At 40.7% G+C, this 23,210-nt stretch overlaps 1 protein-coding gene across 4 annotated transcripts in view; it reads left to right on the top strand.

The window, feature by feature from the left end:
- Window positions 1-23,210, top strand: part of LOC109914264 (contactin-4-like) — a 1,378,312-nt gene that overhangs the window by 1,195,104 nt on the left and 159,998 nt on the right. For all 4 annotated transcript variants that reach the window (XM_048606641.1, XM_048606645.1, XM_048606643.1 and 1 more), the window contains one exon: window positions 19,325-19,483. In XM_048606641.1, the coding sequence (XP_048462598.1) occupies window positions 19,325-19,483 (159 nt within the window). The remainder of the gene's footprint in view (window positions 1-19,324; window positions 19,484-23,210) is intronic.

Genomic DNA, 23,210 nt, shown 5'->3' with positions numbered 1-23,210 from the left:
TTCCCTTTATTTTGAGGCGATGCCCTCTAGTCCTAGTTTCACCTGCTAGCGGAAACAACCTCCCTGCCTCCACCTTATCTATTCCCTTCATAATCTTATATGTTTCTATAAGATCTCCCCTCATTCTTCTGAATTCCAATGAGTGCAATCCCAGTCTACTCAGTCTCTCCTCATAATCCAACCCTTTCAACTCTGGAATCAACCGAGTGAATCTCCTCTGCACCCTCTCCAGTGCTAGTATATCTCTTTTCAAGTAAGGAGACCAAAACTGCACACTGTACTCCAGGTGTGTCCTCACCAGGACCCTATACAGCTGCAGCATAGCCTCCCTGTTTTTAAACTCCATCCCTCAGACAAAATTCCGTTTGCCTTTTTAATTACCTGCTGCACCTGCAATCCTACTTTTAGCGATTCATGCACAAGGACACCCAAGTCCCTCTGCACAGCAGTGTGCTGCAATTTTTTACCATTTAAAACATAGTCCATTTTGTTTAAACTTGTTTAAACATACAGTACTGTATTTGCTGCTCTCATTGAGACCTCCTTTAGAAAGAAGAAACCAAATACCAAATGAATAGTTGCCTTGCTGAACATCTCTGTTTAGCCCAGAGCATGGCCCTCAGCTTCTGGTCAGTTACTGTTTTAAATCTCCATCCCACTTCCTCTCTGACCTCCCTGAACTCAGCCTGTCACTACTTTAATGGTGCTCAATGGAAGATCAAGGGATGTTCCTCAATGAAACACTTTGAAACATTCTGTACTCAATTTTGTGTTTTACAATTAATGTTCCCTTTCCTGTAATGCCAATTTTCCATTTACCTAAACTCTAACCTTGCTTACCAGTGTTAAACCTTCCTGTTCTCATGAAAAGTAACTTGCTGAAACTATTCAGTTTGCTTCACAATTCGGCAATGCTCCTCACCAGCAATAATATGACACAGGGCCCAAGTAGCCACACTGCCTGCTGTACAGAGCCAACATGCCTGCCAGTCCTCCTCACATGCAATCATATGCAGCCTTATTCTCTGAACACACTCACTGTTTAACCACCACGTCACCGTTTGAACCTACCCGTAGCTCCATCCCATCTGAACAGTGTCGAAGCCAACATTAACCTGCCCTGAATGTCCATTTTATATCCGCAGCTGTCATTCTGTGAGAGAGGAATATCGCGTAAACACTGCAATCAGAAAAAAATGTCCAACCACGAGCTTTTATTTACACAGCAAAAGTGAGAGTAAATAAAACCAACACAGTTTGAAGTTTGCCCTAACACTGCAAACCAGATTTTGGCATTCTGTCCAAAGAGTACTTAATAAGCCACATTTCTCTGCTGCTCCCAGCTCTCAACTGTTGGAAGCAAGTATCAAAGAGATTCTGTCTGGTGTGTAACGCCCATGCAGATGAACTGTTGTCATGTAAAACAACAGCTTCTTCCTCCTCAATGTCCTTCTTGAAGATTGCTTCCATTTGCTCAGATCCTCAGCATTCAGCATATTGCTTCTTTGCCTACCCAAGTTTTACAGTGAACAGTATGATGCAGCAGACCCTTGCAGGCTATATTGGGGTTCCCCCCCTCCAGACTGGTCCAAGCAGTGGAAACTTGTCTTCAACAGCCCTATACTCTATCCTTCACAGCCATGGATGAGGCACGAGTGACATTAAACCTGTGCTCCACATCAGTCATGGCTTTGTGCGTGCGATGGTGTCATGAAACATGTCAGCACTGGATAGTCCTTGCTTCCCTCATAACCAGCCTTGCAATGTGACTGGGCACTCAAATACATCGGGTACAAGTGAGTACTGCAGAATGTATGAGCGATGGAGCTGCCAGGACGAAGGGGCACATACCCCCAGGCAGTGGTAATGAAGATCACAGATCCCCTGAACATTAATCAAGTAGACTCCCTTCCTATTTATGAATGTCACAGCATTGTGATATGGCCCTCTGAGCACTACATATGTGCAGTCAAAGGCACTGTACACCATTTCCTTTGTGTGCCTCTCTAATTTCGGTCATTCTTAGCTGTTGACCCATAGTTCCAGGCAATGCTGTAAACACAACATTGCTCAGTTTCAGAACTTTTTTCTTTACCATATGATTTTAAATTTTCAGGGAAGGTCTTCTGCTACAGTCTCGGCAGGAGGGATGTTACTTTGTGCTCCAATTTGTGAGCTCATTTCTCAACTTCCTGATCTGAAAAAAATGCGTGAATTTTCATCTCTGGAAACTGTCTCCTCATGACATGTTCGTATAGGTGGTTTATTGGTACATCTATTACATCCTCAAATTTATTATTATCCTCCAGAGTATGGCTGTCTTTCTTTCTTTTAATTCTCATTTGCTGTGATAGTCTGCCTCTGATAGCTTTCCTTTATCCATTCATCGAATAAAGGCATCACTGGCTGGGCCAGCATTCATTACCCGTCCCTAGCTGCCCTTGAAAAGTGGTGCTGAACTGCTTCCTTGAACAGCTGCAGCCTATGTCCTGTAGGTTGACCCACAATGCCCTTAGGGAGGGTGTTCCAGGATTTTGACCTGTCAACGCTGAAGGAATGGTGATATATTTCCAAGCCAGGGTTGTGAATGTTTTGGAGGACAAATTGTTTGACAACAGAGATAGTAGGAACTGCCGATGCTGGAGAATCTGAGATAACAAGATGTCGAGCTGGATGAACACAGCAGGCCAGGCAGCATCAGAGGAGCAGGAAAGCTGACGTTTCGGGTATGGACCCTTCTTCAGAACTGGGGGAGGGGAAGGGGATTCTGAAATAAATAGAGAGAGGGGGAGGCGATGGTAGAAGATGGGTAGAGGAGCAGATAGATGGGAGAGAAGACGTACAGGTCAAGGAGGCAGGGATGGAGCCAGTAAAGGCAAGTGTAGGTAGGGAGTTGGGATGGGGGTTGGTCAGTGAGGAGGGAGGAGTGGGTAGGTGGGAGAAAAGACAGACAGGTCAAGGAGGCAGGGACGAGAAGAGTTGGTCTTGGGATGCAGTTGGGGGACGGGAGATTTTGAAGCTTGTGAAGTCCATATTGAGACCATTGGGCTGCAGGGTTCCCAAGTGAAATATGAGGTGCTGTTCCTCCAGCCTTCGGGTGGCATCGTTGTGGCACGGGCGGAGGGCCAGGATGGACATGTCGTCCAAGGAGTGGAAGGGGGAGTTGAAGTGGTTTGCGACTGGGAGGTGTTGTCGTTTGTCACGAACCGAGCGTAGGTGTTCCACAAAGCGGTCTCCAAGCCTCCGCTTGGTTTCCCCGATGTAGAGGAGGCCACATCGGGAACAGCGGATGCAATATACCACATTCACAGGTGAACATCTGTTTAATGTGGAAGGTTTTCGTTGGGCCTGGGATGGAGGTGACGGGGGAGGTGTAGGGACAGGTGTAGCACTTCCTGCAGTTGCAGGGAAAAGTGCCAGGAGTTGTGGGGCTAGTGGGGAGTGTGGAGCAGATGAGGAAGTCGCGGAGAGAGCGGTCCCTCCGGAAGGCAGAAAAGGGTGGGGAGGGAAATATATTCTTGGTAATGGGGTCAGAATGCAGGTGGCAGAAGTGGCGGAGAATGATGCGTTGAATCTGGAGGTTGATGGGGTGATACGTGAGGACAAGGGGAATTCTGTCTTTGTTGTTATTGCGGGGAGGGGGTGTGAGGGCTGAGGTGCGGGAAACGCGAGAGATGCGGTTGAGGGCATTTTCGACCGTTGTGGAGGGGCAATTGCGGTCCTTGAAAAACGAGGACATCTGGGATGTCAAGGAGTGGAATGCCTCATCTTGGGAGCAGATGCGGCGGAGGCGAATCTTTCTTTGTTCTGTAAAACTTTGCTCAGTGATTTGGCTTTTCATAAGCACTACAGTTTCATCTGTATGTAAAACTTTGTCTGTGACTTTGCCCCATCTGAAGCTCTTGGGCATCTTTCTCTCTGCCTGATGTGCATTGCTGATTCAATGCATCAGCCCTCTTCCTTTCCCTAATTCATTTAACTGGATATTTGGGTAGGCACTAACTCTGTTTTTTTTTCTCGATCTAAATTAGCATTTATTTCATTGGTTTTGGGTTTACTCACAGACACCTACTGCCATCAGACCATGTCTTGTGGTTCCCAGAAGTTTAAGAATTCACACCTTTAAGCGTAAATATGAGAGCATCCATCAAGCATTTTTTTTTCTCAAATCTCACCATGCACACCAGAAAGATAACTTATCCCCTTGGAACTTTTATTGTGGTTGCACTGACTGTACTGCAGTAGTGAACAATATGATACGCTACATATACATGTATACTGAAATATGACAATATAGTTTCTAAATAATATTTTATTTATTTTTAGCAAATGCTAATAATTGGATTCAAGCAGTGGCTTCCTCTTATTCTGCAATCAAGGTGATTAGTCTGCTACTTGTTCTGTACAGGGAGCACTTCTTGGTAATGTGCAGCTTTGTTTGTACCTCTCCACAAGTGTTGAAGGGGTAGAGGTTGGCTGCACAGGAGCCCTGGTTTGACCTGGATCTGTTAAATAATGATGACTCTCGCATGGCAGTTCAAAGTCTGCTGTTTGACAGATGGCGTTTGTCACATGGACCTTGTTAGTGACTAAATCATATCGCAATCATATGACAAAAAAATAGCAGCAGTGCCTTTTCCAGCTGTGATACAAGGGAGCATTTCAAATGGAATTTCACGGCACTTTGCTTCAGAACATGCTCAAGAGATTTGTAGAAACCAGAACAAAAAATATTGCAGATGCGGAGCATCAAAAGCACAAAGCAGAAATAATTAAAACAGATTAAGCAATATCTGTTATCCTGCTGCCTGATTTGCTCAGTGTTTTCAGAATTTTCAAATTTTATTCCAACAGTTTACAGAATGGACCTAAAATAGTAATTTATCTGACACTTTTTCGGATCCCGTACCTTCACAAATCACACCTGTATGGTTTGCACGTGGTTAGCTAAACTGAAAATATCAAGGTTAACTTGAAATATTTCCCACATGAAAATGGATTTGTTTATTTGCTTAACATGTAAGATTCTAATCAAAGCAGAAATCAATGAATTTTTTTAACTTGCTGCAACTGGCATGGAATAGGCATGTGAAGTTTCAAGTTTTCAAAATGATCTCAGTTAATGGTGTCATATAGTGCTGACAGCTTTTATCTGCATATATCCTGAATATCATGTAATGTTGCTTTCAAAATAGTTTCTGCATGCAATCATTTAGAGAGATGATAAAGGAAAATACTACATATTAAATCAAACTGACAGACAGGGATCTGAAAGCACATATTAAGTTTCTGCCATTTCCCTGTCAGTGTCCTTTCAATAACAATGAAGAACTTCTTTCAACATCAATGAAGGGATGCATGAGTGCAAAATAAAAATACCCACATTTATTTGAGATGTAACAATTTGTCAAGGACATTTTTCATCTGCAGGTTGGCAGAAGATGCAAAGGCAGATGGGTGTTGTCATTTTGCATCACTCTAACTTACAAGCTTGAGGCAAAACTGCATCAAAACAGTTAATGTTGAATAGCAAAAATTGTTTGGATTCAATTCCTTCACATTTATATAATAACTTCAAATAATTAAAGAAAAGGATCCTTGAAAGTACCCACAGTGCAGTCATTGTAAGAACACAGGTTGCTTTGTAAAAGCAATAACAGAACTGTGTGGTAATTCTGTGTAATTTCTGCAATTTTACATTTCTTATTGCAATTAGGCTTTTAAGAGACTGAATGATCTAATGAATGAGCTTCAGCCCCTGGCAACCCCAATCAAAAAACAGCAAGCATGCTTTCTAGTAATTTGGTGGACAGAAAATCAATGATTTCCCAATATGCTCTCCCAGGAAGAGAGCACATTCAGAAAATCAACTCTCTGTAATATGCCTTCATACAAATATGAGACACCACTTGATTTATTGTTACAGTCATAAGCAAATTGTTTAATGTTTATTAAATAAGATGTTAGCAAGGTATTGGTAATGTAGGAAAATTAATCAGTGCACTAATAAGCATTAACAGTGATACAGATGATGAGTAAAGGACTATGAATAAAATGATATTGATTGGAGAAGTCTTGCGTACTATCAATGAGCAAGATGAATAATTATCCTTGTAATAGTGTAAAGCAATCAGATAATAGTCCCTCAACATAGTGCCCTATATGAGTGTTAACTGAATGTTACTTGATATGAAATCTTTTTTAAAAAATCGAATGATGTTTGATTTAAGCCCTGAATGCCTAGCACACAACTCAAGTCTACTTCTCAGCGAATGCGGGCTGACAGTTACCCCTGGAAACTAATATTGACTATTTGCAGTTTATATTAAAGTTAATAGCTTTGCTTGCACCCCCAGTGCTCTGATATGAATTATTGCAGAATCCTGTTTGACACAAAATGCATTAACTGTAATTTTTATGATGATGTCATTTGCTAATTTAATAAAACAACTTCTTATGGAATACAACTTAATTCCATGTGATGGTGCCAGTACAGCAAATGCACTAACTTTGGAGGATTTTTTTAAAACAAGATATTCACCTGCTGATTATTTACATTCCCCTGATTGCTATAGGTTTAAACTGTTACCAACCTCAAATGTATTGAAATAATATAATTATGTCTATGCTTCTGCTTAACATCTTGTAAGCAACAGCACATTTTGGTAAGCAGTTCAAAAGATATCTCCTTTTGTTCTTCATTCTCTGTTTTCAGAATTGAAGTGTCATATTTTTGATTGAAGTATCTTCTGCTGGAACAAACAAGGCGAAAAATAGTCTTACAAAATTTGAGTAGTGTCAAAAGCGTTTACATTACAAGAAAACTGAAATTAACCCTAAAAAACCATAATGGGAAGTTGAAGATTTGACTGCATGACTGTAGGACATAACTAAGAACAGCCCAACACAGACTCAACACTATGTATGGATGAGAACAAGGTTTAAATGCTGCCTTGTTTTTTATTTTATTTTTCCAATGATAATAATGCCATTTGTGCCTTATAATTTTTAGTGTTCATAGTATTTACCTCGGGCCATCATTTTCTTCTTCAGTCAGATAGCTGAAGTTTATTTGCAAAACTATTTACAAGATTATGATTTCACAGACTTAACACAGACTGGATTCTTTGCTTACTGATATTACTATACTTCTCACACACAGCTGACTGTCTACACTGACTCTGTTACACAGAATGATTGAAAGCAAGGATGCTACCTTTATATCAGAATGTCAATGTCATGATGAAATGTAACTGTTTTAAAGCTGCAGTTTGTCTGGTCTGGAATTCATGCCAGAATGTAATATCATCCTTTGTCCATTTAAGGAGTGGGAACCTTTTTCTGATAAACAGTATAAGGATGAATTACGTCTGGACATTCAGATAACACCTTCATAAACATATGATTCAAACAGATCTGGTATTTATACACTTATCACTATTTGGTGCTTCAGCTCTCTCTGCAGTGTGCTATCTCTCATTGCAGATGGATGTGTGTCATCTGTCATTGATGTGTAGCTGTTTTCCAACATGAATCTTCAGTTATCGAGTTGTCATCCTGTGTAATGAGTGGTTGGTAATACACCGTTTGGACAGATCATCCATTTCTTTATGAGACTTGACCATTGTTCATGACAATGCTACGTGACCTAGACTGGACAAAACAATGTAACATCATTCCATTTGTAGGAAAGTCTCTAACTCATTGTCCTAGTTCATATTGGGACAACTCATTCATCATGTTTTTGCACCATTTTCTCCCATCTTTGCGACAACATGTTGTGTACATGTGGATGTCTGAGAGCATGGGAGGCAAGAATTGTGTGGACCTGATTTTGAAAAATTAAATGTACTGGTCAGGATAAACTTTGCCGAGAGGAATACCGTGAGGATGTAAGATGGCTACCTGATAATCTGGCCAAGTCACTTTACATTTATGATCATGGAATTAACAATGCAAGCATTCTGTGAAACTGAAGGTAGTGTGGACAGGACGTTATGTATTGTGTGCTCCATTTCCTGCACATATCCTGGGCAAGTGCACTAGAGTACTGCAGACAATTTACACAATTTGTGTGGGGTATTTCAAATATACAGGGTATAGCGGTCAATGTGTCAAAATGTATTGGACAAGTGGTATCTCTGATTTGTCGTACAAAGGAAATGTGTGAAACAGTTAGTCTGAATATCCTTGGACATGGAAAATATTAATCACAAATTTGCGCCATGGATCGGAAGGAATCTTGTGTGGAAGGAGAGATTCTCTTGTTTGTTGAGGTTGATGAATTGACATATTTCACATGACTTGATTAGTTGGTCAATGTCCTTGTTAATGCTGGGCCAAAATATATAGATGCGTATTCCAGTCTCTTGGTTTTATCTGTGCCCATGTGACCTATACAGTATCCATCATGCCTCAACAGAGAGCTTGCAAAATTATGATTCTTTGCCCTAAAAGATTACATCATTGTAGAGTCCCAGTTCATCTATGAATGACCAGGAAGAACATATTAGTTCAGGGACCTTTTGGGTGTGTCAGCTGGTCATCACCTGATATAGATGGCTGAATTTGCTCTGCTCAGCTGTGACCAAAATGTATGAGATTATTGTTGCTGTCTAGGAATCTATGGTGTTGAAACTGACAAATTTGCCACTTGGACTGTAATATTATGTTGATGTGTGAATGCCATAGATGATAACAGAGGTTCCATCAGTTTCAGTCGTAACAATAGGTTTTAAGTGCCCATCCCAAGAATCCAAATTGGCATCTAAGAGGGATAATGAAATATGAGGGATATTGAATAAAAAAATTACTGAGGGTGCTGGAAATGTGAAGCAGACACTATGCTGGAAAAACTCATAGTTCTGGCAGCATCGGTGGAGCATCAATCAGGCACTTGGAGTGGGCACTGTCAGGATATCTCCTACATAGGGGTAGTGAGCTGAAAGTCAAACAGCCCACCAACCGTTTTGACTCATTCTGCCTTTTTGTGAGCTGTTTTCGTTCTGAACTGAGAGAGAGAGAGAGAGACAGACAGATATTGGGGGCATGAAAGTGAGTATTAGTGTTAGCTCTGCTGTTACTTTTAGTGCAGGTGAGTGCTTCCCAAGTGAGTGGGTAGCCAGTTCCAACAGCATGCAGGCTTAGCATTGTTCATGGGATGGAATGGTTGAGATTGTGTGAGGGAAGATGTTGCAGGTAATATTAGGTGAGATGGCGCATGAGCCTTGATAGGAGTTGGGTACGGTAGCAGAGGCAGAGTGAGTGTGAGATATGGGAGAGATGATGGTGGTATTTGCTCTGACAGAACAGAGAAGGATATTGACTTTAATTCTACATTGCTGGGCATTCCTCCAGATGGCTGAGACTGGTTAATCCAGATGGCAACTTCAGACCAGTCTGGCATAACCTGGTGTCATTGCATTCACTGCTGGTCCTGGAGGAAGAGGACATCCCCGAGTGAGGGTAACTAATGTTACCCCACTATTTAAAAACGGAGATAGAGAGAAAACAGGGAATTATGGGCTGGTTACCTGACATCAGAAGTAGGAAAATGCTAAAGTCCATTATAAAAAAATTGATCGCAAAGCATTTGGAAAACGATGGCTGACTGGACAGAGTCTGTATGGTTTTTCTGAAAGGGATATCATGCTTGATAAATCAGCAAGAATTTTTCAAGGATGGAACTGGTAGAGTTGATAAGGGGGAACCAGTGGATGTGATTTACTGGGATTTTTCGAAGGCTTTTGATAGGGCTCCACATAAGAGATTAGCATGCGGGATTGGTGTTAGTATGCTCATATGGATAGAGAACAGGCTGGCAGATAGGAAACAAAGTGTTGGAATAAATGGGTCATTTTTCTGAATGAGGGCAAGTGACTAGTGGGTTACAGTGATCAGTGTATTCACCATCTATGTTAATTATTTCGATGAGGGAACTTAATACAATATCTCCAAGTTTACAGATGACACAAAGCTGTGTGTGAGGGTGAATTGTGAGGATGATGCAGAGATGCTTTTGTATGATTTGAATAAGTTGAGTGGACTAATACATTGCAGATAAAGTGTAATGTGGATAAATGTGAGGTTATCCACTTTGGTAGCAAAAACAGGAAGGCAGATTATTATGTGAATGGGAACAAATTGGAAAAGGGGGAGGTGCAGTGAGACCTGGGTGTCTTTCTACACCAGTTGCTGAAAATAAACATACATATGCAGCAAGTTAATTAGATGTTTTTCTTAACAAGTCCATGCTGACTCTTCCAAGTTCACCCACATTTTTCTGTTTGACTATTAATTCTATCTCAAATAATTGAAGGGCTCTGGTCATGTCCCTGGCTCTGAGCCAGAAGACCCTGGTTCAAGTCCCACCTGCTCCAGCAATATGGAACAACAACTGAACTGGTTGATTAGGAGAATATCGATCCCAAATAATTGTTTCTATTGAAGTTTCTCTGCCATTGAAGCGAAACTGACTGATTTGGAATTGTTTTACTTATCTTTATAACCTTTTTTGAACAATGGTGTAATATTTGAAACTCTCCAGTCCTCTGGCACCATCCCCAAATCCAGGGAAGATGTAAAAATTATTGTCAGTGCCTCTGCAACTTCCTCTCTCACTTTCTTCAATATCCTTGGGTGCATCTCATCCAGTCCTTTTCAAAGTTAAGTACTGACAGTTTATCTAATATCTCCGCCTTGTCGATTTCAAGCCTCTTCTGTTGACTGAATTTCCTCCTCTGTCACCATGGCCTAGGCAAACTACTTCAAAGGTAAAGACAGATGCAAAGTATTTTTATTACAAAAATATACGTTATTCAGAAAAAAAAGTCTTTATACACATAAGCAAGGTATTTAAACAGTACTGCATAGACTTCGCATATAAAAACACAAACGTTGGAATTTGACATTGTCTGCAATTGCAACTGAAGACATTTCCTACTCATACAGCACACTAAATAATTCATTTTGAGGCAATGAGAGGGTCTGATAACTGAGCAGACTCTGGTTCTATGTTTTAACAGAAAGACCTTAAACAGTGGTCTTTCCCCGCTATGCTTGGCCGTAGCTGCCCCAAGTTTTCATGCATCTCTCAGCATGTATTCCTGGACCTTGGAATCTACCAGTCTGCAACACTTGGCTGAGGTCAGCTCTTTACACGGGAAGACCAATAAGTTTCAGGCAGACCAAAGAGCATCTTTCACTGAGTTGATACTCGTCTAGGCACAATCAATAGTTGTCTCAGTGTGCATCCCAGGGAACAGCCCATAAAGCACAGAGTCCTGTGTCACGGAGCTGCTAGGGAAGAACCTCAACAAAAACCACTTCATCTCTCTCCGCACCTCCCTTGCAAAAGCACTTTGCAGAAGGAGATGTGCGACAGTCTCTTCCACCTGCAGCTGCTTCGAGATCACGATATGGTTGGTGCAGAGAGTTCAGGCGTACATGAATGATCACACAGGTATTGCCCTTCTCACTACCAGCCAAGCAATATCTTGGTGCTTGTTGGAAGGATCTGGTCATGAGGCGTTCTGCCAAATGACTTTGACAGTCTGCTCAGGAAACTCCTTTTCCCTTAGTGTCTTGAAGATGTGATATGCTGCCCATTGCCTGGTGGACTTCTGGTTAAAGATGTTTTCATTTATAAATTTTTCCACAAGGGACAGGTGATACAGAATGGTAGGATGGATAACTAACAATGACAAGTCAGAATACAGAAAGGAGATAGACAGCTTGGTGATGTGGTGCAATGAGAACAACTTCTCTCCCAACATCGGCAAAAATAAAGAACTGATCATTGACTTCAGAAAGAAAGGAGGAGGAAATGCCCCCATCTACATCAATGGAGCTGAGGTTGAGCAGGTGGAAAGCATCAAGTTCCTAGGAGTGACGATAACCAACAACCTGTCCTGGACTTCCCACGTAAATGTGACAGTTAAGAAGGCACAACAACGCCTTTTCTTCCCCAGGTGGCTCAGGAAATTTGGCATGTCCATAAGGTCCCTCACCAACTTCTACAGATACACCATTGAAAGCATACTGTCCGGGTGCATAATGGCCTGGTATGGCAACTGCTCTGCCCAGGACCGTAAGAAACTACAGAAGGTGGTGTGCACAGCCCAGACCATCACGGAAGCCCACCTTCTCTCCACTGAGTCCATTTACATGGCTCGCTGCTGCGGAAAGGCTGCCAACATCATCAAAGACACATCCCAGCCTGGTAACAGTTTCCGACAACCTGTTCCGTCAGGCAGAAGGTGCAGAAGCTTGAACACACATGCAACAGCAGGTTCAAGGATAGCTTCTTTCCAGTCATTATTACACTTTCTCTAACTTCAGATAATGCTGATGTTGCCACTGTTGATCTTGCTTAGCACATGCTCTTTGGGACGTAACCTGTATGCCTCTGTCGAAGATTTCTTTTACCCGATGATCTGTATGTCCTTGCTTACTATGATCTGCCTGTACTGCTTGTAAACAAAGCTTTTTATTGTACACAGGTACTTGTCACAGTAAATAAATCGAATCAAATCACATCAACTGCTTAGATGTTGTGTGGTCACGTCCATCCTTCATAACACTGGGAACAAGTAGAACTTCAGTATATAATGACACTTGGTGTTTGTGCACCGAGGGTTTATGCACAGCTTGATGCAGCCACACATAAAGGTGGACATCAGGATGAGGACAGCATTTGGTATGTTCTTCCCCCACGTCCCCTTCCCCCCCACCAGCCCATCCAGAGCTTTTTACTTTGTATCTGTGCGTAAATCTGACCTCCAGATATGCAAAGTATTCATGTAATACCTCAGTAATGCTTTTGTTTCCAAGTCTTGATCCCATTTTAGCTCCCCATGAGCCCTACTCCTTCTTTTAGCACACTGTTACAATTGCTGTGTTTGTACAAGATTTGTGATTTCCCTTCATGTTAGCTGCCAATCTTTTCTCACAGTCCCTCTGCACTTATTCTATTGTTTTTCTTTCACCTCCATTCTGAACCTTCTGTATTCAGACTGATTCTTGTATGTCCAAAAGAGCAACCTTTCACACAGTCTGCTTTCTGTTTCTTAGTCAATTTCACATCCTGGCTGGTTTTGTCCTTCCAATGCCAAGAACTTCAATTCAGTGCTAAAATGTGAATATTAATTATCAATATCTGTGAATGGCTCCTGGACATTTGCAAGGCCAAATCTTCCAGTGAATTTATATTGGTTGCACAAAGTGATGATTTGCCACACAGCATGAGCACCAAGCCTTTTGCATTGATTCATAAAGCAATAGCACTTAGCCTTGTCAACGTGAGAGATGAGTTGAGTACATGACATTCAATTTTAACCCTTTTTCTGTTCTCTTGCCCATTAGATAATCCATTCATTCTGGATCATGTTTATGAAATATAACTTGGAAAGAATTTACCACTTAATTTACACTAACAAGGCATCAATCCTTTCTTTACACTCATAATCCTTTAACAAGTAGATGGCATTAAAATACTGGTTTTTTATTTTCATTTGATGATAATCCATTGGATGGATTTCATTGGGAGTTCTATCACTCTCCAACAGCATAAAGCAAAGACAAACAGCATTGATATTTACTACACTCTGCTAAGGTTTACCATTAAATTTCTACTGAAATAACGGTGGGAGTTCAAAGAGAACAAAGTACTTCAACACTGGAGGTCCCAGTAAATGAAGTCCCAGAGATATCCTACCCTATACCTTATTCTAAGTTGCTGATATCACACAGAGTCTTTGATAGAAGTGAGGCTCAGATTACATAAACAGGATAGATTTATTTCATAATATTCAACAATTTATGTCCATTTGCGGAATGAAGAATATCACATCCGACTTAGAACTAATATTAGGTTTATTGTCCCGTGAGCTCAAGTACAGAAGTATCGTGAAAAGTTAATGATGTCACCCCACAGGGCTCTATCTTAGGTACAAAGTACCAAGTTACAAATCTTAGGTACAAAACAGAGAAATAAAGAAAGAAAGGTACATTACCTTAGTTCATAGAATGAGGCAGAAAAAGAAGAAATAAAGTTAAAAGGAAAATGCATGGTCAGAGAACTTGCATTATCAATTAAAATATATTTCTGACATTATAATCAGGTGTGAAGCGGTTGAATGGCTTCCCACCTTCCCCACTGTTCGTTTAACATGATAGCAATTTCCCAATTCAGTGAATGTTTAACGTTTTCTACAGTCTTTATACAAAACACAGTGAGGTAGGCTTCCCTCCGTTTTAAAATTAAAACAGGATATTTTTACTGTACTTCATTGTGTCAAAGTTAAAAGTATTTTTAAAAAAAACCCAATTTCCACATATAACACATGCTAAGTTTGTACTCAGACAAGTAGATTATAAAGTGGAGTATCGATGAAACGATTTAGTCCAGTAACCTTAAAGGGGTACACAGCTCTTGAAGGTTAGCAACTTGACTGGCTTCTGGTTGAATTTGGTGGTCCTACAGCTGGGCAGCATGGTGGCTCAGTGATCAGCACTGCTGCCTCGCATTGCCAGAAACCAGGTTCAATTCTGGCCTTGTGCAGCTGTCTACGTAGAGTCTGCACGATCTCTCCATGTCTGCGTGGGTTTCCTTTGGGTGCTGTGGTTTCCTCCCACTGTCCAAAGATGTGCAGGTCAAGTGGATTGGCCATGCTAAATTGTCCTGTAGTGACCAGGGTTATGCAGGCTCGTTGGACTAGCTATGGTAAATGTGGGATTACAGGGACAAATTATGGGGCAGGGTCTGGCTGGGATGCTTTTTGAAGGGTTGATGTGGACTCGATGTGGTGAATATCCTCTTTCAGCATTGAAAGGGTTCAATGATATAGCTTTCAGCGCTGAGAGGTTTAAAATGTAGCTGAATGATTTTTCTGTTCTGGAAACAGTGGCTTCTGGTTTGAAGTATTTTAAAATTCTCTGTCTGCAGCATTTAGATAATCAAAATCAGACAGGATTCCAAACTTGTGAGTTGTCTGCAGTGAGACAGAGATCCACAAGTGGTTCTTACTTGATTAATGCCTCACGCACTCGTCCTGGTCTGCAGACAGAAGAGATACTAAAACAGAAAAAGGAACAGTTTTTTTTTGTTTGTCACAAGTCTAGTGTAATTTGTACTTTTCCAAAGCTTGCATTACTTTCTTTAAAGGATGTAAGTTGGTTTCAGTGATAAATTAAAAAATATCACTTTACAATCATTGGTGCAATGTTACTCAGGTATCAGAGGGACCAAATTACAGAAACGGTCCAGAGCAGACCACATTTGGCTTGTTACAAGATCTCTCTGCAACTGACTAATGACTCAAGCTTGTATATTCCAAATCTCTGGCTTACGAAGTGAAACTGATTATGACTGAGCTCATTCCTTTTATCGAGTCCCATGGTCCAACTGATTATGCTCAACGGTTTATCTCCACCTAGTTAAGTACCCAGGTGATTGTCCTGATGCTGTATGTATAGTGTAGGAGATGATCCCTATTTATATTTGCATCCTAATAGTTATTGATGTAGCTTTGCAGGCAGATGGTCTCCATTCTAACAGTGTTAGAATGTAGAAGGTACAGCAATACAGATGTGAAACCATTTCAGACTGTTATCCTAAATTATTAGAATGCAGCTTTAGTCATGTTAAAATTTGTTTCCAGCCAGTAAATTCATTTTTTTCACAAATTAAACATTCTTCATAACCCTACGAAAGGATTTGAATATTCACGATGTATTGGGGAAGTTTTTTTTCTCAATGCAACAGTGCAAAGGTGTAAGCACGACCACTATAATCCCAGCAGAATATTTCCGCTTGGTTTTATTTTCCCATACCAAGCCAGAAAAAGCACTGCTGAACAGCTACTCATTGCCAGGTCTAACATGAAGAATCTGATTCTTCACACCAGAAGGCTTTGAATAGGTAATTGGAATAACGGACCTATCCTCACCAATCTAAATATCTTACAGAAGATGATTATCACACAATTTAAGAAATATCTGATTCATGTATAGAAAATACGCCAACTGTTCAAGGCATTATTTTGGATATTTTGGACACAACAATGAGAATAAAAAACATTTCAATTGGCAGAATTTCTGTATCATTGGCACATTCACATAACCTTTAAACTGAACATAATTTTATCGTATACCATGCTATGCAGAATCAGGAAATGATCCTTCTGTATTTGTTCTCCCCCTGAGGTTTTAAAGAGCATACAATTGCCACAAGCAGTATATAATGGCAGGTTGTGTATGGAAGGTTTTGTTTGGAAGTTCTACAGAAAACATTGTGTAAGGACACTGTGTCGTATGGTTTGTCTGACATCGAGGAAGCTTTTAGCAAGGGCAATTTGATTTGATTTATTATTGTCACCCGTATCTAAGTACAGTGAAAAGTTTTGTTTTGCGTGCAGTACATGCTGATCATAACATACAAAGATCATAGGGTGATTGAACAGAGACAGGAATACAAAGTTATGGCTGCAACTAAGATGCACAAAAAGCAAGATGATTACGAGCTTTGAAATTTGAGAGGTTCCTTTATAAGTCTAATAACAGCAGGGAGGAAGCTGTTCCTGAACCTATTGGTTCATGTGTTGAAGCTATCATATCTTCTGCCTGATGGATGAGGTTGGAAGACATTTCAGCTGGGGTGAGAAGGGTCTTTGATGATGTCGGGTGCCTTTCCGTGGCATCGAGAAGTGCAGATGGAGCCAATGGATGGAAAGTTGGCTTGCGTGATGGACTGGGCTGTGTTCACAACTCTCTCAAGTTTTTTACGGTCCTGAGCAGAGCCGTGACACACCCAGATAGAATGTTTTCTATGGTGCATCTGTAAAAGTTGGTGAGGGTCCTTTTGGACATGTTGAATTTCCTAAGCCTCCTGAGGAAGAAGAAGTGTTGTTGTGCCTTCTTGACTGTCACATCAACATGGGTGGTCCAGGACACATTGTTGGCGATAGTCACTCCTAGGATTTTGATGTTCTCACCCAGCTCCACCTCAGCTCCATTGGTGTAGACAGGGGCGTGCCCTCCTCCTTGCTTCCTGAAGTCAATGATCAGCTCTTTAGTTTTTCTGATGTGAGGAAGAGATTGGTATCTTTACACCACATCACCAAGCACTGTATATCTTTCCTGTATTCCGTCTTGGCGTTGTTTGATATCCGGCCTACAAAGGTGGTGTCATCAGCAAACTTGTAGATGGAGTTCAGCTGAAATTTGGCCCCACAGTCATGAATATACAGGGAGTACGGTAGGGGGCTGAGTATGCATCCTTGTGGGAAGGTGTTGAGGGTTATTGTGGAGGAGATGCTGTCACCAGTTTTCACTGATTGTCATTTGTTAGTCAGGAAGTCAAGGATCCAGTTGCAGACGGTGGAGCATACACCTAGGTCTTGGAAATTGGAGATTAGTTTGGTTGATATTATAATGTTGAAAGCAGAGCTATACTCAATAACTAGGAGCCTAATATAGGTATCTTTATTATCCAAATGTTCCAGGGATGACTGTGGAGTTGGGAAAATGGGAGGCTGGGGTTGATGTGGCCCACAATTAAACTCTGGAAGCACTTCATAATTATGAAGGTCAGAGCCACTGGGCAGTAGTCCTTGAGGCATATAGTATGATACTGGGGTGTTGGTGGTCTTCTTGAAACAGGTGGGGGATCTTCAGATTATAGCAAGGAGAGGTTAATGATGTTAGTGAAAACTCCTACCAGCTGGTCGGCGCAAGATCTGAGTGCACAGCCAGGGAATCTATCTGGGCCAGTCGCTTTCCGTAGGTTTACTCTCAAGAAGGCTGATCTTGATAGCATTTTGATATTGCAATTTGACAGCATTTTTTGGGGTATTACAGAGAGATGCTGCTCTTTTCATAAACTTATGACATATTGAAAATACTTGGTTAATCATTCTTTGAATTTTTCTTCCAAACAATGTTATTAAAGATGTTTTTTCATCTTACGTATCTCCTGATTTGTGCTTTACAATGATTATTTTGTATTTTTAATATAATAAATATGTAGTGCTGAAAACTGCAAGAAATCTGAAAAAATCCTCCTCAGTTTACTTTCAGGCTAGAAATATTTAATGTATACTTGTGATTTAATCATTTTATTTTCACCTGATCCATGAATACTTCCTCCACTGGTGTACTGCCTATGCATTAAACACCTTTAATACTGTAGTAAACACGTCCACCTGAATATAGAAACCATCTAATGAATTGCAGCTCAAGTGACAATAGCAGTAAAATTACGAAAAGCCAAAATGTAAATATTGTTGGAAATTGCTCAGTTGCTTTGATGTGTGTTGATGGTTTGGTAGAAATATTTATGACATGAACACATGGATTTAGTACAAGGTAATTTCACTAAGTAGCATTTGGATCCATCTGCATTCTATTAATTGCAGTTGTCGTGATCTGTTTACAGTCAGCATTTACTGAAACATTTTTTTTAACCAAGAACTGAATTCCATTATTTCGTTTATGCGGCTACTATAAGCAGGATAACTTGTCTGTTTCAAAGAGGGGAATTGATGGAAAACATGGGAAAGATGAAGATTAATGAGCCTCATTCATGCAAATTTTTTCAGTGATTATTTAATTTTTATCTACCTTATTCCTAATCCAACACTTCTCACACAGAATACTTCCATATAAAGCATGTGCTTGTGATAAGATGAGTAGAAAATTAAACCAAGTTAATGTTTTCCCCCTTTACCCGGTAATATCTTCAGTGTGCATTGAGTTCTGTTGTATTTCATTTTTGGCAGGATTATTCTTTGTGTCAATTTCTTGATCACACTGAACTACTTTCACAGTGCATATGTCTTTTGTATAAAGTTCATGTTTGAGTTTGAATTGATTTTTGCTGTATGATGTCCACAAGATGAAATATTTCCCCTCCTGTGTGAAACCACTGTGTTTAATAGCATACAGTGTTAAATGAACAAGAAGGTCTATATGCTTTCAACATGAATGTGCCAAAACAAAGTGAAACATCTGATTTTTATTATTTACACATATAGTTGAGCAAACTATGATGTTTTTAAAGTCTGCAATAAGATCAAAAGCCAACTCACCCCACATCTGTTTAGATTTAGCCAATATTGTTCCTTATAACTCCAGCTTTTTTTTTTATCTTTGCCTGGAAAAAACTTAAGAGCTGTTCCTTTTCCAAACCTTTAGTTTCCTGGAGTCTCTTGTTAGCAAAGAGGTGGTTTTCACTCTTGTTTTACCTAGTATCCTTTGTTTTAATCAGCAGCGTTCTGTAATGCATCATATGACATCTTGCCTTGTGTTTTTTTGTCTTTTAAATCAGTTCCACCAGGTCCACCAGGGGGTGTGATAGTGGAGGAGATTACAGATACCACAGCTCAGCTGTCCTGGAGTCCTGGAATTGACAATCACAGCCCAATTTCCACATACACGATACAGGCACGGACTCCCTTTTCAGTGGGTTGGCAAGCTGTTAAAACAGGTAAATTGCACAGCAATATTCAGAAATGGCATGATGCAAATCATCCTGTGTTGTTTGTCTATTTTGCCAATTAATTTGGAATATTTTATTTCACTTTTCCAATTTGATAAAAGTGGATTTATTTATTATGAGACACCCCCTGTTGGAATTTTGCATCCTAATTATAATAAGCCCTCAGCTAAACTGTTTTGTTTTCAACTTGTTAAATTTTTGGGACCCGTTATACCATTGAGTGCCACAAGATATTGCTTACCTGATGTGAGTAGTGCCATTTTGACATGGCCTCTCTAGATCTCTGAATTGAGGTTATTCCCCATGGCCCAGGTTATTGACATGCAACATCTCCCCATGTTCACCCTCCAAGAGTGGAGCAAAGGCACTGCTGCCTGTGTTCCACACTAATGAACCTTTTCTCATCAGACTTCAGACCATTTTCTTAAGCCATGGCATCAGCCTGGCAACAACATCATTGCTGCTGACTGATCGTGTCATTTTGAAAGACTATGGCAAGCCCTCTTGCTGGCTCCCACGACCTCTCAGGTCTGCTCGGACACAGTGGAGCTGCCTTTCTTGCCTGGCAGTGGGGCCTTGGCCTGCCTCCCTCTCCCCCTGGCTGGCAGCGTTTTCGTCATGACTGAGATTGGTGGCTTTTAAGGAGGAAGGGGAGGACGATGGGGAGGCACGGTGGCTCGGTGGTTAGCACTGCTGCCTCACAGCATCAGGAACCCGGGTTCGATTCCAGCCTCTGTCTGTGTGGAGTTTGCTCAATCTCCCTGTGACTATGTGAGTTTCCTCTGGGTGCTTTGGTTTCCTCCCACAGTTCAAAGATGTGCAGGTGCATTGGTGATGGAAAATGCAGGGTTACAGGAACAGGATAGGGAGGTGGCTCTGGGTGGGATGTTCTTCAGAGGGGTAATGCGGAGTTGATGGAATGAATGGCCTATTTCCACACTGTAGTGATTCTACGATTCTGAGACACTGCAGCCAACCAAGAGGAATGGCTCCACCGTGTCCAAGGAGTAACATCTATGATGTCAGGTTGACATGATAGCTCCAGCAGTAAGTCTGGTGCCTGAGAAGAGACCTTTGCTGCAGACCTCGGGCAGCGATGCATCAAGCTGTACTATTTTTTTATCTTTATTCATTCACAGGCTGTGGGTATTGCAGGCCAGGCAGCATTTATCACCCATCCTTCCTTTAAGTTTTCTTCCCTAAAGGACATTAATGAACCAGATGGTTTTTTCCCAACAATCAACAGTGCACTCACAGTCATCAGTAGATTCTTAATTCCAGATATTTATTGAATTCAAATTCTATCATCTGCCATGGCAGGATTCAAACCCGGGTCCCCAGAATGTTATCTGAGTCTCTGAATTAACAGTCCAGTGATAATACCATTAGGCCATTGCCTCTCTTGGAGGATCAGTGAGCAGAAACGTCTGCAAGACTATAGTAATGAGGAGGATTGTAGAGCAGGAAACAGGATCAGCAATGAGCATGACATCCTGCAAACAGAAAATTATATTTTTCTCTTATATTTTTAAATTTTATCTTATTTAAAACGTTAGTTCATTTTGGAATTTGATATTTTCTATTTACAAGACTTAATACTTCAATAGAATTCTTTTTAAAAATGGAGAAACTCAGTAGGTCTATGGGGAAAGATGTAGAGATACCATTTGGAGACCCAATGATGCTTCTTTGGATGGTTAATAGTGAAGCAGTGCAGACATTTGAAAGGATATTTCAGAATATACACAATTGACACATTTCCATGAGTAAGGAAGATTCCAAAGGGCTGATCCAGTATCTGTGGTTAATGAGAGAAGTTAAAGTTAATGTCTAACTTAAAGGGAAAACATATCATTGTGCAAAGATTGATGACAGATCAGAAACTTCGAACAAAAGTAAATAAAACAGCAAAGGATGATTACAAAAAAAGAGAAATATTAGAGTACAAGAGAAAGCTAGCCAGAATTATAAAAACAGATAAATAAGACCATAAGACATAGGAGCAGGGGTAGGCCATTTGGTTCCTTGGGCCAGCTCTAGCATTCAGTAGGAGCATGGCTGATCAAACATTCCTCAAGTTCACTTTCCTGCCCTTTACCCGTAACCCTTGATTCCTCTCCTGATAAGTCCGTAAGAAAGAGGAACAGGATAATTAGCAGAGGATGGCTTTGATCCATCACCCTCCAGGTTATGAGCCCAGCAGACTCCCCCTGAGCCACTCTGCTCTTTAGGTAATCAGAGATTTCATAAATATTTGAAAACAAACAGAAAGCAAAGTAATTGTTTGTTCAAAAGAAAGCCTGGAGAATTGATAATGGAAAATAAAGAGATAGAAAATGAGTTAAACAGCTATTTTGCATCAGTCTTCATGAAAGGAGATACAAGTAACATCTTTGAAGCAGTGATAAATCAGGAAGTGCAGTGGGGGTCGGAACGTTGGGACATTAACATCTACTCTTCTTGGAACAACAGGCGGCCAGGTGGCCAGGCCCTGAAGGATTTCATCCTTAAAAAATATTTGCAAATGTGACAGTTGTTTTGGTTTTAATATTCTAAAACTGCCTAGATTTAATAAAGGTCCCATAGATCAGAAGATAACAAATGTTACTCCTTTATTTGAAAAGGAAGGGAGATAGTTAGCATGACTCTGTCAGAGAAGGATTGCTAGAAGCTAACATTAAAAAAGTCATAGCAGAAGTAATCAGGCAGTGCCAGTATGATCATTTGAAAGATTAGTCATATTTAACCAATCTATTTCAGTTCTCTGAAAAAGTAAAATCCACTGTGGATACAGAGGAATTAGTGAATGCACTGTGTTTAGGTTTCTATAAGGCATTTGATAAACTGATAAACACATCTAAGGTTATTGGAGAAAATAAAAGTGCATGGTGAGACGGTGAAGTTCGTATTAGCAAGAATAGAATATTGCCTGGCTGACAGGAGGAAAAGAGTAAATCTAAATGGGTCTTTTTCCGATAGGCAAGATGTAACAAGTGTTGTGCCACAGGGATCTATACTGGGACCTATTTAATATCAATTATGTACAGTTTATATGAATAACTTGGATGAAGGGACGGAAGGTACTGTTTCCAAATTGGCTGATTACATAAATATAAGGAAGAAGGTAAGTTGTGAAGAAGACAGGATGAGACCATGAACAACTGTAGATAGGTTGTGAGGGATGTAAAGATCTTGCAAATGGAGTATAATTTGGGAAAATGCCAATTTGTCTATTTTAGCAAGTATATAAAGAGAGGCATATTATATTGATGGTGAGAAAGTGCAGATCTCTGAAATACAAGGGGATCTCAAAATCCTAGTGCAGATGAACTGGTGGCACAAATTGAAATAAATAAGTATGATCTGATAGCCACCACAGAGACATAACTACAGGATTACAGAATGGAACTTGCACATTAAATGGATTCCAATATCATGGTGCCTTGGTCAGGTAGCTCATCTCCCCAGCGGCCTCATTCCGATCCGAACAAGCTGCAAGAGCCTCAAAGCTGTTGGATAATTGCAAGGACTGAGGTTCTGAATCCTACTTTCTGTGTCCCCAGATCAGCCTCAACGATAGGCACACTCCTCAGCTCCTCACCGCTGATCAAATCAAAAAAAGACAATATACTAAGGGACAACAAGGTGCAGGGCTGGATGAACACAGCAGGCCAAGCAGCATCATAGGAGCAGAGAGGCTGACGTTTCGGGTCTA

The sequence above is a fragment of the Rhincodon typus genome, chromosome 16 (genome assembly GCF_021869965.1).
Source record: "Rhincodon typus isolate 14 chromosome 16, sRhiTyp1.1, whole genome shotgun sequence".
NCBI lineage: Eukaryota > Metazoa > Chordata > Chondrichthyes > Orectolobiformes > Rhincodontidae > Rhincodon > Rhincodon typus.
Note: the sequence above shows the minus strand (reverse complement) of the source record. Positions and strands in the feature narration are given on the sequence as shown.